Source organism: Trichomycterus rosablanca, chromosome 18, assembly GCF_030014385.1.
Source record: "Trichomycterus rosablanca isolate fTriRos1 chromosome 18, fTriRos1.hap1, whole genome shotgun sequence".
NCBI classification, from domain to species: Eukaryota; Metazoa; Chordata; class Actinopteri; order Siluriformes; family Trichomycteridae; genus Trichomycterus; species Trichomycterus rosablanca.
In genome coordinates, this window is record NC_086005.1 from 10901594 (window position 1) to 10915269 (window position 13676).

A 13676-nucleotide genomic window follows, 5' to 3' on the forward strand; every position below is an offset into this window, starting at 1 on the left:
AGAATTAAATGAAGCTTCTAGCCTGTTGCAAGACACATAACCGTCTTCTGGTCTTCACTGCTGTAGAATCAAGACTGGAAAATCAAAGCAGATTTTGCATTAGCTCATTATGATCTTCTGGATGAAGGAGGATGGTTGTCCATCAGTTCAGAAGCAGAAGACAAGACAGTGGACTGTCAGGTTTCACAATATAATTGGTCTTCTCCACAAAATCCTCTCACAACCAGATAGACTCTGACTGTTTGTCCCATATAAAAGTCTGATAACTGTCAGAAATCAGATTCTGACCACTTTTACCTTCTTTTTTGTAATCTAGAGAGCACTTATTGCTACAAATTGCTCTCAGATTTTCCCTTTCAGCTCAGCCTAGAGCTTTTTAAAGGAGTTTATTTCAGAATTCTGGGATGACTATGGCCACAGCAATAAATTTTGCTTGTCCTACAATTGTTATGTGGGTTTGGGTATGCTTTACATCATTGCCCTGTAAAAAGCCCAGTTTTAGGCTGATGGCAAAGACTTAGAACTCCTGGTACTTCAAGTAGTCCATGATGGCATGTATTCCTAGCAAGATTTCCAGGACTCAACTACTAGGACTCTCATCTGACTACAGAATCTGGTTTCAGTCAAAATATACACAGATAAGCCAAAACAGTAGGACCACCCACCAAATATGCTGCCAAAAGGGCTCTGACCCATTGAGGCATAGAGGCAACATCTAAAACCCCAAGACAGTTAATCCTGGTGATCTCTTCCACGGGTAAATTATCTTGGAGAAAACAGCATTCATTGGACCTTCTTCCATTGGTCCGATGTCCAGTTCTGGTCATTGTATTCCCATTTCAGGTGCTTTTGATTGTGAACAGGAGTGAAACATTCATCTCATAGTCACGATCACATAGTCACATATCATTATCTGCAACTTATGCAACAGCAGCTCTTCTATTGGCCTGTGCCAGATGCTGTAGCCTTCAAGAACTCAATGCGTCTTCAATGAGAACATCAGTGAGTCTTGGTTGCCCAGCAATCGGTCGGTGGGTACACACGATGACTGCTTGTGACCACCCCTTTTTGTTTCTACAATACAGTACTTCAACCCAGTCGTATGGCCATATTTATTTGTCCCTTATCAAATTCACTCAGGTCTTCATGCTGAAAATATCTGCTGCATTGAACATATAAAATACAAACAACTACCATCAGCCTAACATTTAATATTTCCCTGATCCTCACAAGCATGATTGAAACAAAATAAGCAGTTCCTAGAGTTTAAAATCACATATTAAACCCCCCATGTCTTTAGACACCCGCATGTGACAGGTTCATATGTGGATCATTTGTGTTCATTTGTGCATGAAGAGTCACACCCTGATCCCATTATCCCCCATCTCTGTGCAGGTGGCATCAACCAGCCAGCAGAGGTTGTAACTGTATCAGTTATGAGGAATGCCCTCCAGCACTTTCTCAGCAAACGAGCCAATTATTGTTTGTCTAGGTGGCCAGAGCTGAGATGAGTTAGGCTAGTGCAATAGGCTGCTTCACCATAATGATATAATACAAGTATAGTATGAAGTATACTTTAGGAGAGTAATACATCGTATAGAGCCTCATTGCATTTTCTCCCCTTTTTCTCCATTGTCTCTGTGCAGGTGCCATCAATCAGCCAGCAGAGGTCATAATTGCATTAGTTATGAGAGAGTCCCTATCCGGTTTTAATATCCCACACCTATCTGAACAACAGGCCAATCGTTCATGTGGCTGCTCAGTCCAGCCGGCAGGCACAGCTGAGAGGTTCATTTAAACCTCATTTATATGAGGACCTGAAGCTAAAGCTGTTTTTTTTATTTAAGATGCACATTTCCTTTGTGGATTTATAATTGATAATCGCTTATTACGTTTAGCTTTTGCATTAAAGATTGTAAACAGCATTTCTGTGGAATCAATGGATAAGCTCTTTTTGTCCAAAATCACTCCAGCAAGTAGATCCAGGATCGAACTGCTCGTTTCGATTTTGTATAAGCAGGAAATTAAATTCCAGCTCCATTTGTGCCCAAATACTGTGCTACTGTGGAACTTTAGGCTTTCATCTAAGCTGTTGGGTTTTACCTAAAGTGCAGGGTCCAGCTGCTCTTGAATCCAGGTTCCATTTGCTCATTTTGGAAATAAATGGAATCCAGCTGCTACTAGATATATAAAAACACAGTATTAAGCTTCTGGTGTATGAAATATTCAAGATTTAATACATTTTTAATAAAGCTATTTGTTTCTATGCAAGATTTAAAATCTGTTTTCTGTCTTTTATGAAACATTCCTATTGTTGCACCTGGTTTTACATTATCTCAGGTTTTCCACAGTTCTGCAGACACCTTCTGCCTCCACTCTCCAGCAAAATCTCACAAAGTCAGCCCACAGCTTTTAAAAGTATCTGTCACTTTTTAACACTGCATTCTTCTGACTAACAGGAGAAAATGAATCTGGGAGCTGGCAGCGGGATCTTCTGGGCAGCTTGTCAGCTAATGTCATCATTGGACCTTATAAAGCGGAAACAGCTCTGATATAAATACATAGCATTTGGAGTCCGTAATATGGCAGCGGCGTAGGCGCATGTGGTAGAGGCAAACATTGTGCATGTATGGCATTGTGGAATGTACCAGTCCTCTATTATCTCTGAAAAAAAATGTCTTCAAGTCATAGCTACAACGATTTTTATTTGCTCAATCCTACTCTAGTTTAATTACTTTTTTACTGTGTACACCGTTTTATAGTTTCCAATGCATATTTTGTGTTCCATACCTACACAATGCCAGCTGTGCATTAAACATTTGCACAATGCCAAGTCACATACACACGATCAGGCAGGTGTTGGCCCCCCTTTTGCTGCCAAAACAGCCCTGACCCGTCTAGGCATGAACTTCACTAGACCCCTGATTGTGTGCTGTGGTATCTGGCACCTAGATGTTAGCAGCAGATCCTTTAACTCCTGTAAGTTGCCTCCATGGATCGGACTTGTTTGTCCAGCACATCCCACAGATGCTCGATTGGATTGAGATCTGGGGAATTTGGAGGACAAGCCAACACCTCAAACTCGTTGTTGTACTCCTCAAACCATTACTGAAGCATTTTTGCTTTGTGGCAGGGAGCATTATCCTGCTGAAAGAGGCCACAGCCATCAGGGAATACCGTTTCCATGAAGAGGTGTACATGGTCTGCAACAATGCTTAGGAAGGTGGTACGTGTCAAAGTAACATCCACATGGATGGCAGGACTTAAGGTTTCCCAGCAGAACATTATCCAAAGTATCACACTGCCTCTGCCGGCTTGCCTTCTTCCCATAGTGCATCCTGGTTCCATGTGTTCCCCAGGTGAGCGATGCAAACACACCCTGCCATCCATGTGATGTAAAAGAAAACAACATTCATCAGACCAGGCCACCATCTTCCATTGCTCCGTGGTCCAGTTCCGATGCTCACATGCCCATTGTTGGCATTTTCAGCGGTGGATAGGGGTCAGCATGGGCACCCTGACTGGTCTGCGGCTATGCAGCCCCATACACAACAAACTATGATGCACTGTGTATTCTGACACTTTCTATCGGAACCAGCATTAACTTCTTCAGCAATTTGAGCTACAGTAGCTCGTCTGTTGGATCCGGACCACACGGGCCAGGCTTCACTCCCCACGTGCATCAATGACCCTGTCACCGGTTTACCACTGTTCCTTCCTTGGACCATTTTTAATAGATACTGACCAGAGCAGACTGGGAACATCCCACAAGAGCTGCAGATTTGGAGATGCTCTGACCCAGTCGTCTAGCCATCACAATATGGCCCTTGTCAAACTCGCTCAAATCCTTACGCTCGCCCATTTGTCCTGCTTCTATCAACTTTGAGGATAAAATGTTCACTTGCTGCCTAATATATCCCACCCACTAACAGGTGCCGTGATGAAGAGATAATCAGTGTCATTTACATCACCTGTCAGTGGTCATAATGTGTACAAGTCAAAGCTACAATTAATTTTTGTTGTTTATATTTGAGTCTAGTTCAGTCTCTTTTTTACTGTGTGCATTGTTTTATACACTGCCTGGCCAAAAAAAGGTCACCACCTGGATTTAACTAAGCAAATAGGTAAGAGCCTCCCATTGGATAATTACTGCATTTGTGATTATGTTTCAGCTGGCAACAAGTTATTTAACCCTAACTGATGCAGTGAGTAGCTTCTCATTTGTTAAACAACCACGTCGGTCGAAAGACACATCCTGTGGTCGTGGAAAAGATGTGGAAAAGACAGACCCTTCTGTTTTAGAAGGGTCAAATTACTGGCATGCATCAAGCAGAGAAAACATCTAAGGAGAGGCGGCTGAAGTGATGCACCCATCATGCCTAGTGCCTACCGTACAAGCCTGTGGAGGCAGTGCTATGATCTGGGGTTGCTGCAGGTGGTCAGGTCTAGGTTCAGCAACGTTATGTGCCAAAAGAATGAGGTCAGCTGACTACCTGAATATACTGAACGACCAGGTTATTCCGTCAATGGATTTCTTCTTCCCTGATGGCACGGGCATATTCCAAGATGACAATGCCAGGATTCATCGGGCTCAAATTGTGAAAGAGTGGTTCAGGGAGCATGAGACATCATTTTCACACATGGATTGGCCACCACAGAGTCCAGACCTGAATCCCATTGAGAATCTTTGGGATGTGCTGGAGAAGACTTTGTGCAGTGGTCCAAATCTCCCATCATCAATACAAGATCTTGGGGAAAAATTAATGCAACTCTGGACAGAAATAAATGTTGTGACATTGCAGAAGCTTGTGGAAACGATGCCACAGCGAATGCGTGCCGTAATCAAAGCTAAAGGCGGTCCAACCAAATATTACAGTGTGTGACCTTTTTTTTTTGGCCAAGTAGTGTAGTTTCCAATGCATATTTTGTGTTCCATACCTATATAATTTCAGTTGTTCAGTAAATAATTGCACAGTGCCAAGCCACATATCATTTTTACCATGGAAACACTGGGTGCAACACTGTTGGAACAGTCAGTGCATGGTTAAATGTTAGATTTTACGCACATGGTCGTGGCTGAAATAGGTGTCCACTTACTTTTGGCTATGCATTGCTTCGACTTACTGTTTCTCATGTTAAATCTACAGTACGTGTGTGTGCAGAAATCATGAGAGGTGGTATGAAGTGCTGAATATGATTGGAGGAGAGCATATTGTGATGCCCACTCAGACTGGGGGCTTCCTCTATAAATGGAGCGGCAGCGCGTCCGGACCCAGGACTGCGTCACTCGTGCCAGGGAAGCGCATCGTGTCCCCCATCATCAGTGTTTCACCATGAGTGAGGTGAGTTTAACACTTTACCTTTTTCCTTACGGTGAACAAGAGAGGATTATGAGGCTTATTTTTATGAATATTGCACATTTGCGATGTAACGCGGGGGTGAGAAATCGCACATGGAGTCACTGTAGTGAGTAAAGTGATAAAAGCGCTCACTACTAATGAATGCATTTATTTATCATGCAACTATTCGTGCATCCTTTTTCCTGCAATTCTTGCATTATTTGCAGTTATTTCAATGCAACTCAAATTACAAGCAGTGCAAATACAACTATTTTATTTGTTTTATTGCAAACATTTTGTATACACATGCTACAATTACTTAAATGCACACAGACTACATAATTAAAAATAATGATGTGTTCATTATAATGCATCTATTTCAGTTACTCATAATGCATATTTTGCAAGTTTCTTCCATTCAACTACTGTTTATTGCATCTAGGTGCAGCAAGTGAGTGAATGTATAAGTGTGTAATTCCCTGAGATGAATTGGTCCCCTGTCTAGGGTGTATTCCTGCTTTGCGCCCAGTGTTTCTGGGCATGCTGTGAACCCACTGCGCCTAGCCGATCAGGATAAAGCTGTGCATAAAGGCAAATAAATAAATTAATTTATTTTATTTAACCTTTATTTTATTTAACCTTTATTTAACCTGGCAAGTCATTAAGAACTGCTTCTTATTTAGTGGCGGCCTGGCAAAAGGCAAAGCCTCTTGAGGAACAATCATACAAACAAATTTACATAAGACATTGAAAACAAACAACGATGATCACAATACAACAACACATAGTCGAATCACCCAGCAACAGTATAAAAGAAGAATCAATTTGTCATACAGCTGCATGTATCTCTTAAGATACCTGTAATTTGTTTTTTAAAAGTTGTCTTAGAAATAAATTTATCCAGCCTTAGAGTTTCTTGCAGTTTGTTCCAGTCTATGGCTGCAGCCACTTAAAATGATGACTGACCAAAAATGGTGTTCGTTTTAGGAACCTTCAGTGAAATACGATGAGCAGCGCGAGTATAATAAACTGAAGATGAGGTTTGCAATAAATGACACAAATAGGGAGGAGACAAAGCAATTGTTTTTTCTTAAAACACTTCATTCAATTGTAGTTGTTTTTATACAGCATTTTTAAATTCTGGTCTTGAAGAATCCAGCCCCTTACACTTTTCTCTCTGAACATCTGATTTACACCAGCAGCTTATTAACCACCCTAAACAGGGTGTGTTCCACATTACAATATGCATGAAGGGAAACAGTACAGCACAGACTAATGGTTTAAAAAATATCGTAATCTGTTTTAATGCATATTTGCCATAGTTTTACATGCATTTTTTGCAATGCAGCCAATACAGGTATCATAGTGGATCTTTTGCAACTATTATTAATGCATCTTTCACACTCACTTCATGTATAATGTGCAGTCATGTTAAATGCACCTATTGGATTTATCTGAATGCAAGTGTAACAGCTTTCCAAATGCATGCATTGTTACTATTTCAGTGCAATTGTATTATTTTATAAAAAAATGTATATGTTGCAGTTACTGGTCAGGTGTAATGGGTTGGTAATTTAATCTAAAAAGCTATTCTTTTCTGTGTAAGTTTTATTGTAACTATTATTCCAATGAGGCTGTTTTACATTAACACAAATCCGATTTCAGATCACGGCATAAAAAACAATACTAAATTAGCCATTATTACAGCCTGCTGTTGGTTTATAGTTGATTTCCATGGTTATTTTAGTTTATTATTACAAAACTATTATTATTTACAAAATAATATTTCCTAATGCAATTATACAATGGTTATTAGATTCAACTGTGGTGGTATCAGTTCGTTATTGAATTGTGATTCATTATTATACTTGACAGAGTTGTATTGACAGACAACAATACCATTATGATATCGCAATAAATGCATTCGTATTTCATCTGTAATTGAATCAGAAGTGAGTGGATATTGCAAATGTTTAAATCCATTAGACATGTAGATATAAGTGACTCAATTAGGATGCAACAATAAAATGAACCTGTGTCCAGTCACATCAAGATTGACATCAAAGCATTAAATCCTTCATTTAATACCAACATAATACGAGTTTAATTAGGGGATTAAAGAAATCTTAACAGTTCAATCTGGCGTGGAACCATCCATAGTGTTTTTGAAATTAAGTGGCAACATCACAACAACTCTTATGGGCCCTTTGCAGGCCTGAGTGACAAGCAAAATTATTAAACAGATAATGTGTGTGTGTGAGTGAGGGGGGTGACAGGTGAAGGGCTGTGCAGTTGCATAAATGAGCACAATGCAACGAGAACACATCAGCACTTTCTGAACGATGTAGACTGGCGGCCATTAGCCCATTTCAATCTTTCATCATTCATTCAATTATTTTGGTACTGGAACTGGAATGTTTGGTACTTTAGAAAATGGTACATTTGGTACGGGAACTGCAATGGATAGTACATTTACTGGTCACTTTGGTTCTGGAACTGGGATCTAAACTGGAATATACATGACTGAATCTGGAAAGCTTGATATCTTCAATGGCTGGTTATATACTCCGATCAGCCATAACATTAAAACCACCTCCTTGTTTCTACACACATTGTACATAATAGGTATAATTTGGGTGGTGGATGATCTCAGCACTGCAGTGACACTGACATGGTGGTGGTGTGTTAGTGTGTGTTGTGCTGGTATGAGTGGATAAGACACAGCAATGCTGATGGAGTTTTTAAACACCTCACTGTCACTGCTGGACTGAGAATAGTCCACCAGCCAAAAATATATCCAGCCACTACATGACTACCACTGATGAAGGTCTAGAAGATGACCAACTCAAATAGCATCAATAGATGAGTGACCGTCTCTGACTTTACATCTACAAGGTGGACCAACTAGGTAGGAGTGTCTAATAGAGTGGACACGATATTTAAAAACTCCAGCAGCACTGCTGTGTCTGATCCACTCATACCAGCATAACACACACTATTTCTCAACAGTACTTTTTACTTGCCAAGGAAGCAATATCATGTACAGAAAGTCACCCAATACTGTCTGTAAAATAACCGCCTCTACCAGCCAGCAGAGGTCATAGTTCCAGCAGCAATGAGGAGCCCATTCAAACCACCCTTTCCCTCAGACACAGCCAATTAGGTCAGCCAGTTGATAACACAGATGACATCCAAGCCTGAGAGCTAGAGATCTCAGTGGTAATGAACTAGCACACTAGACCGCTGTGCCACCCCAGCGCTACAAAAAGCCTTTCGAACGGCAACACAAAGCAGCTCTAATTGGAGCCAGTGTGAGTCACTTGAGCGACAGCCCTAAACCTGATTGATGAGCTCTCTGTTTAGATCCGATTTACTTCACTTATGAGTCACTTTAGATCAAATCATATACCAAATGGGTGAGTTGTAGAAATCCTTTATTTAACACTGTAAGCAGGGTTTGTGGATTTATGTAAAATAATAATATAACTAGCTTACAAATGTGCACTTTGCTGACAAAGTTAAATAGCTCTGGTTTACAGTATATTTAACACTAAGTGTGGTTGCAACAGTGCAGGAACGTCCCCCTACTACAGGGTGCAAATTCCGGATGTAATTCAGTCTGACAACTGGCTTTTGTTCATTATGCTCCAATGGTCCTTGTTTCTTCCACATGAATGAAAAAATATGTGAGGTACAGAGGAAGCCGGCAGTGCAGCGAGAGGCATAGAAGCAAAAGGCAAAATAGAAACTCCATATCAAACTCCATAGCTGATGTATCCTCTGATACCTTGGTGCACAGGCTGGTACTTTCTGCTTTTCCTACAAGCCAGAAATTTCTGGTCACGTTTAAGTTTCTTTCTGAATGATAGAGATCAGCAGTGTTGGCTCTGAAAGCACTAAATGCAGCGAGCAGCTCCACATCCTCCAGAAATAACTGCCTTAAACCTTATCATGCTGTTCATCACTTCATACAGCTGCAATCAGCAAAAAGGGATTTTCACAGCACATCCTTCCTATCAGAGAAAAGAACAGAAGCCGCACCAGGCGCTACCAATTAGCCAGAAGGCTTGGACGTGCCAAAATCAGCAGGAGGAAAGACTGTCATAGCTGATTGAGTCTCATGTTGTTTCAAATTCCTATCAGAAGAAGTGTAAAAAATGTAAATCTAAATGAGCTGTAGAGTTTTGATGGAACTGAAATGAAATGCCTTTCCAAAGTGAAAACCAAGTGAATTGTGAAAAAAAAGAAACGGTCTTGTTGATTGCTCTGGAAATCTCAAGTTGTTCAAGATATTAAAACTGCACGGCTAGGGTCTGATTTGGACTCTAATTTTACAGGTAATTTACAGTACAGTTTGACTACCTGTTTTTGGGCAACATTTTTTTTTAATAAAAATGTTTTTTTTTAATGCATCTTCTCTCTTTTTCTCCCGATTTTTAGCGCGTCCAATTTTTTACCCAATGGCGTTATGCTTCCTCTCAACTGGTGCTGACCCCCACCTCTGATTGAAGAGAGCGAACTGACACACGCCCCATCCTACACGTGTGCAGTAGCAGACTGCATTTTTTCACCCGCACGAGTCGAGTTCACATGCCATCAGCCTTGTGCACGGAGAGTCACACCCTGATCAGCATTATTCCTCCACTCTGTGCAGACGCCATCAATCAGCCAGCAGAGGTCGTAATTGCATCAGTTATGAGGTCCCTCTCTGGCTCTTCACCCTGAATGAACAACAGCCAAACGTTGTTCATGTAGCCGCCCAGCCCAGCCGGATGGCTGAGCTGAGATTCGATACGATGTAAAAAAGGCTCTCAGATGGCTGAGCTGAGATTCGATATGATGTATTCGAAATCCCAGCTCTGGTGCGCTAGCGTGTTTTACCGCTGCGCCACCTGAGCGGTCATTTTTGGGCAACATTTGACAAATGCATTGATTGATGCAAAACCATAAGAATAAAATAGCAGTGTTTTCTGGTGGTCTCTAAATCCTTTAATGCCCAACAGTAACATATTGCAGCCTTAATACAGTGAGTGACCCCAAATCATAATACAACACATTATACCTTTATCTATAGAAAGTATACATACTGAAGTTTTGAAAAGTTGAGGATGTGTTACTGATAGAGTGTCTGGTAAGACCGAATCTCTCATTGCAGTGGACAGTGGTAGCCTAATAGGTAGAGCTTTGGGCTGTCAGTCGGAAGACTGTCGTACAATGGCTGACCCTACGCTCTGACCCCAGCTTCCAAACAAGCTGGGATATGCTGAAAAGGCATTTCATTGTACTGTACATGTGTATATGTATATATGTCAAATAAAGGCTTTCTTCTTTGAGGCTGCAAATAGTAATATGCTATTGGTCAGGTCATCATGCTTAAATATGATGACTGACCTTTTTAATACTAGGGCTCACATCCTGCTGATTTTCTGAAGTTGCCTTGATTAGTAGAGAAGATAGCAATAATAGTAGCAATTTCTGGAACCAATCATGACCAATTGCTTGACTTGTAAATGAGTGGGGTGGCACAATGGTGCAGCAGTGTTTGGGTCTCCTAAAGAGTTGGGGATTTGGATGAAACCCTTCAACCTTCTTACTGCTTATAGAGGGGTTAGGGTATAGCTGTAGTTACTATTGAATAGTCAACAGCCTTGTTCTTTGAATGACTGATTAGTTGTAAGTGTAGCATCTGCTCAGTTGGTATGAAAACTGGGACTTGAACTTGGAACCAACACTCAAATGCCCACAAATGCAGTCTTTATACAGTTTTATGAGTTAGATCTTGTGGGTACATAGATTTAAGATTCCGAGAAGCTAGTTTTCTCTCAGCCCCTAAGCATCACAGTAGTCAACTGGCTGTTCTAACTTGCCATTAGGTGTGAGTAATTGAGTAAGTGTGTGAAGCCCTTCAGTGAACTGGCACTCTATCTAGGAAGTGTTCCTAGTGTCTCAGCAATGTGACTCATAGCCCTTGTTTGTATAAAGTATCCAGCAGGGGCTACTTACAAATAACATACTGCCTATTTAATCCATCATCTGCCCACAGCTGAGATACGGGCAGTGCAGAAGGCACAGATGATAAATTTTGATGAAAAGGAACTCTGCATGCTGAAAGGCTGAAGGGATAATAGCAGCAGAACGAGGACGAGAAAGAGCTTTGTGAGTCTTCGCAGCTCATAATGACTCTGCTAACTCGCACCTAAGAGCGTCAGGCTGTCCTCTAATAATTTGTACCCTCACATTCGCCGTGTCCTCTGATGATGAGCGATCTGCAAGAGAGCAGAAGTGCTGCTGTGGTGAAATATTTGATGAAGTCTTACTTCTTGTATCATTAGTTTTGCTTGGATTAACTCACCAGGATAAATCATAGTAACGGGCGCCATTATTGCTAAATTAAAATCGAAGTGCGGGCAAAGTGGAAATCTGCCTAAGCAGATGAAGTGAGGTACAACAAGGTCTTTGGAAAGATGGAGATCAGAACCGCAGGATAAAATATTCATGGAACAAGTAGTCACCAGCTATTTCTTCTTTTGAGGACATACCAACTGTAGGGCTTACCCAGAAGGCACTGCGATTGAGTACATAGTCAATTGACAGGTATAGTCCGTTAACAGTACCCAGTTTTGTGCCTAATTTGCTTTACCTTGATAAACCAGCTGTAGTGTTTGGCAGGTTGCCTGGATTAGTAAAGAAGGTAGCAATAATAGTAGAAATTTCTGGAACCCATCATGACCAATTGCTTGGCTTATAAATGAGTGGGGTGGCACAATGGTGCAGCAGATAGTGTTGGGGCTTCCTAAAAAGTTGGGGCTGTTATTTTCAACTCACTTTGGATGGAACCTCTGAATGTTCCTCAATGTTCTGCCTATAGGAGGGTTAGGGTATAGCTGTAGTCACTACTGAATGGTTGACAGCCTTGCTCTTCAAATGACTGATTAGTTGTAAGTGTAGCATCTGCTCGGTTGGTATGAAAACTTGGACTTGAACCTGCAACCACCATTTAGGAACACACAAATGCAGTCTAAATATTTTAAATGTTTTATGAGTCAGATCTTGTGGGTGCATATATTGTGAGCAGTCAGTTTTGTGCCTAATTTCCTTTACCTTAAAAAACCAGGTGTAAACCAGCCACAGTTAGTGTTGGGCAGGTTGCCTGGTCCTCAGATTTAAATCTGTATTAATGACTTATTTAAAATAACATGGGCGTGGGCGCTCGTGTGGCACAGCAGTATATTACACTAGCCGACTTATGCTGGGATCCAGGGTGTGATTCTCCAGCATTGTTATCAGCTTGTCGGGCGTGTACATACAGCCATGATTGGCTATGTCTTAGGGGAGGATGGCAGTGGTGGGGCTTGAACCAGCATCAGCCTAATGATACAACCAACCAGTTACCTGCATCAACTGGTTTATCAGTCATATCAATGGCCTTCATACTTGTTGTATCACATTACCTTTGTATAGTTAGCGTGGGCACTCGGGTGGCACAGCTGTAAATTACAGTAGCACACTATCGCTGGGATCCTGGGTGTGATTCTCCAGCGTTGTTATCAGTTGGTTGGGCGTCTACATACAGCCATGATTGGCTATGCCTTATGGGAGGATGGCAGTGGTGGGGCTTGAACCAGCAACCCAGAACTCTAACGGCTAGGATACAACCACCCAATTACCTGCATCAACAGGTTTATCAGTCATATCAATGGCCTTTACACTGTTTACTTATTCTTTCACCAGTGTCTTTATTTAAAAATAGTTGGTGATACCAGGAGCAATTTGATATTGCTGCCAGATGCAATCTTGTTGCATCACAGAGTAAGCATTTTGTTGTATTGCCTTTGTACAGCTAGCAGTTTGGTCTATGGTTTGGCTAATTATCTGAACCTGTAAGCAGTGGGTGATGCTGATAAAGCTAAACTATTAGGCAGGGTGTCAGCATGTGCCTGTGTAATGTATATTACCTTGCTTTTTCAGTCTGAGCTTTAAATAGCTGACGCTCCCTCCTGTGTACACCAGCTAATGTAAGATGTTTATTCTTTCAGTCATTACAACACAGAGAAATATTTACTCAGAACTCGACACCCATGATGCAATGACTAAATTTCAGAAGTCGTTCAGCATGAACGATTGTTCCTGTCACAGGAGACAACATTTCTAGTCCCACCATCAACTTAGTTTATGCTTTTTCCGGCTTTTAGGAGGAATCAATCAAATCCTTGAGGAAAACAGACCAAATGCCTACAGCTAGGCTAAAGCACTAAATCAGCTTTGCTTAGCTTTCAAAAAAAGCACGCAAAGCTGGCCAAAAATACAAATCCAGTTTCTATCCATTTTGTTGCTGTC

The 13676-nt window shown here is 41.2% G+C and overlaps 1 protein-coding gene across 1 annotated transcript in view; it reads left to right on the forward strand.

Moving 5' to 3' along the window:
• The first annotated feature begins 5232 nt into the window (after positions 1-5232).
• The window catches only part of pcp4a (Purkinje cell protein 4a), a 28359-nt gene continuing 19915 nt past the window's right edge, over positions 5233-13676 (forward strand). Inside the window, exon 1 of the mRNA XM_063014349.1 lies at positions 5233-5342. Within this exon, the coding sequence (XP_062870419.1) occupies positions 5250-5342 (93 nt within the window). The 5' untranslated portion in view covers positions 5233-5249. The remainder of the gene's footprint in view (positions 5343-13676) is intronic.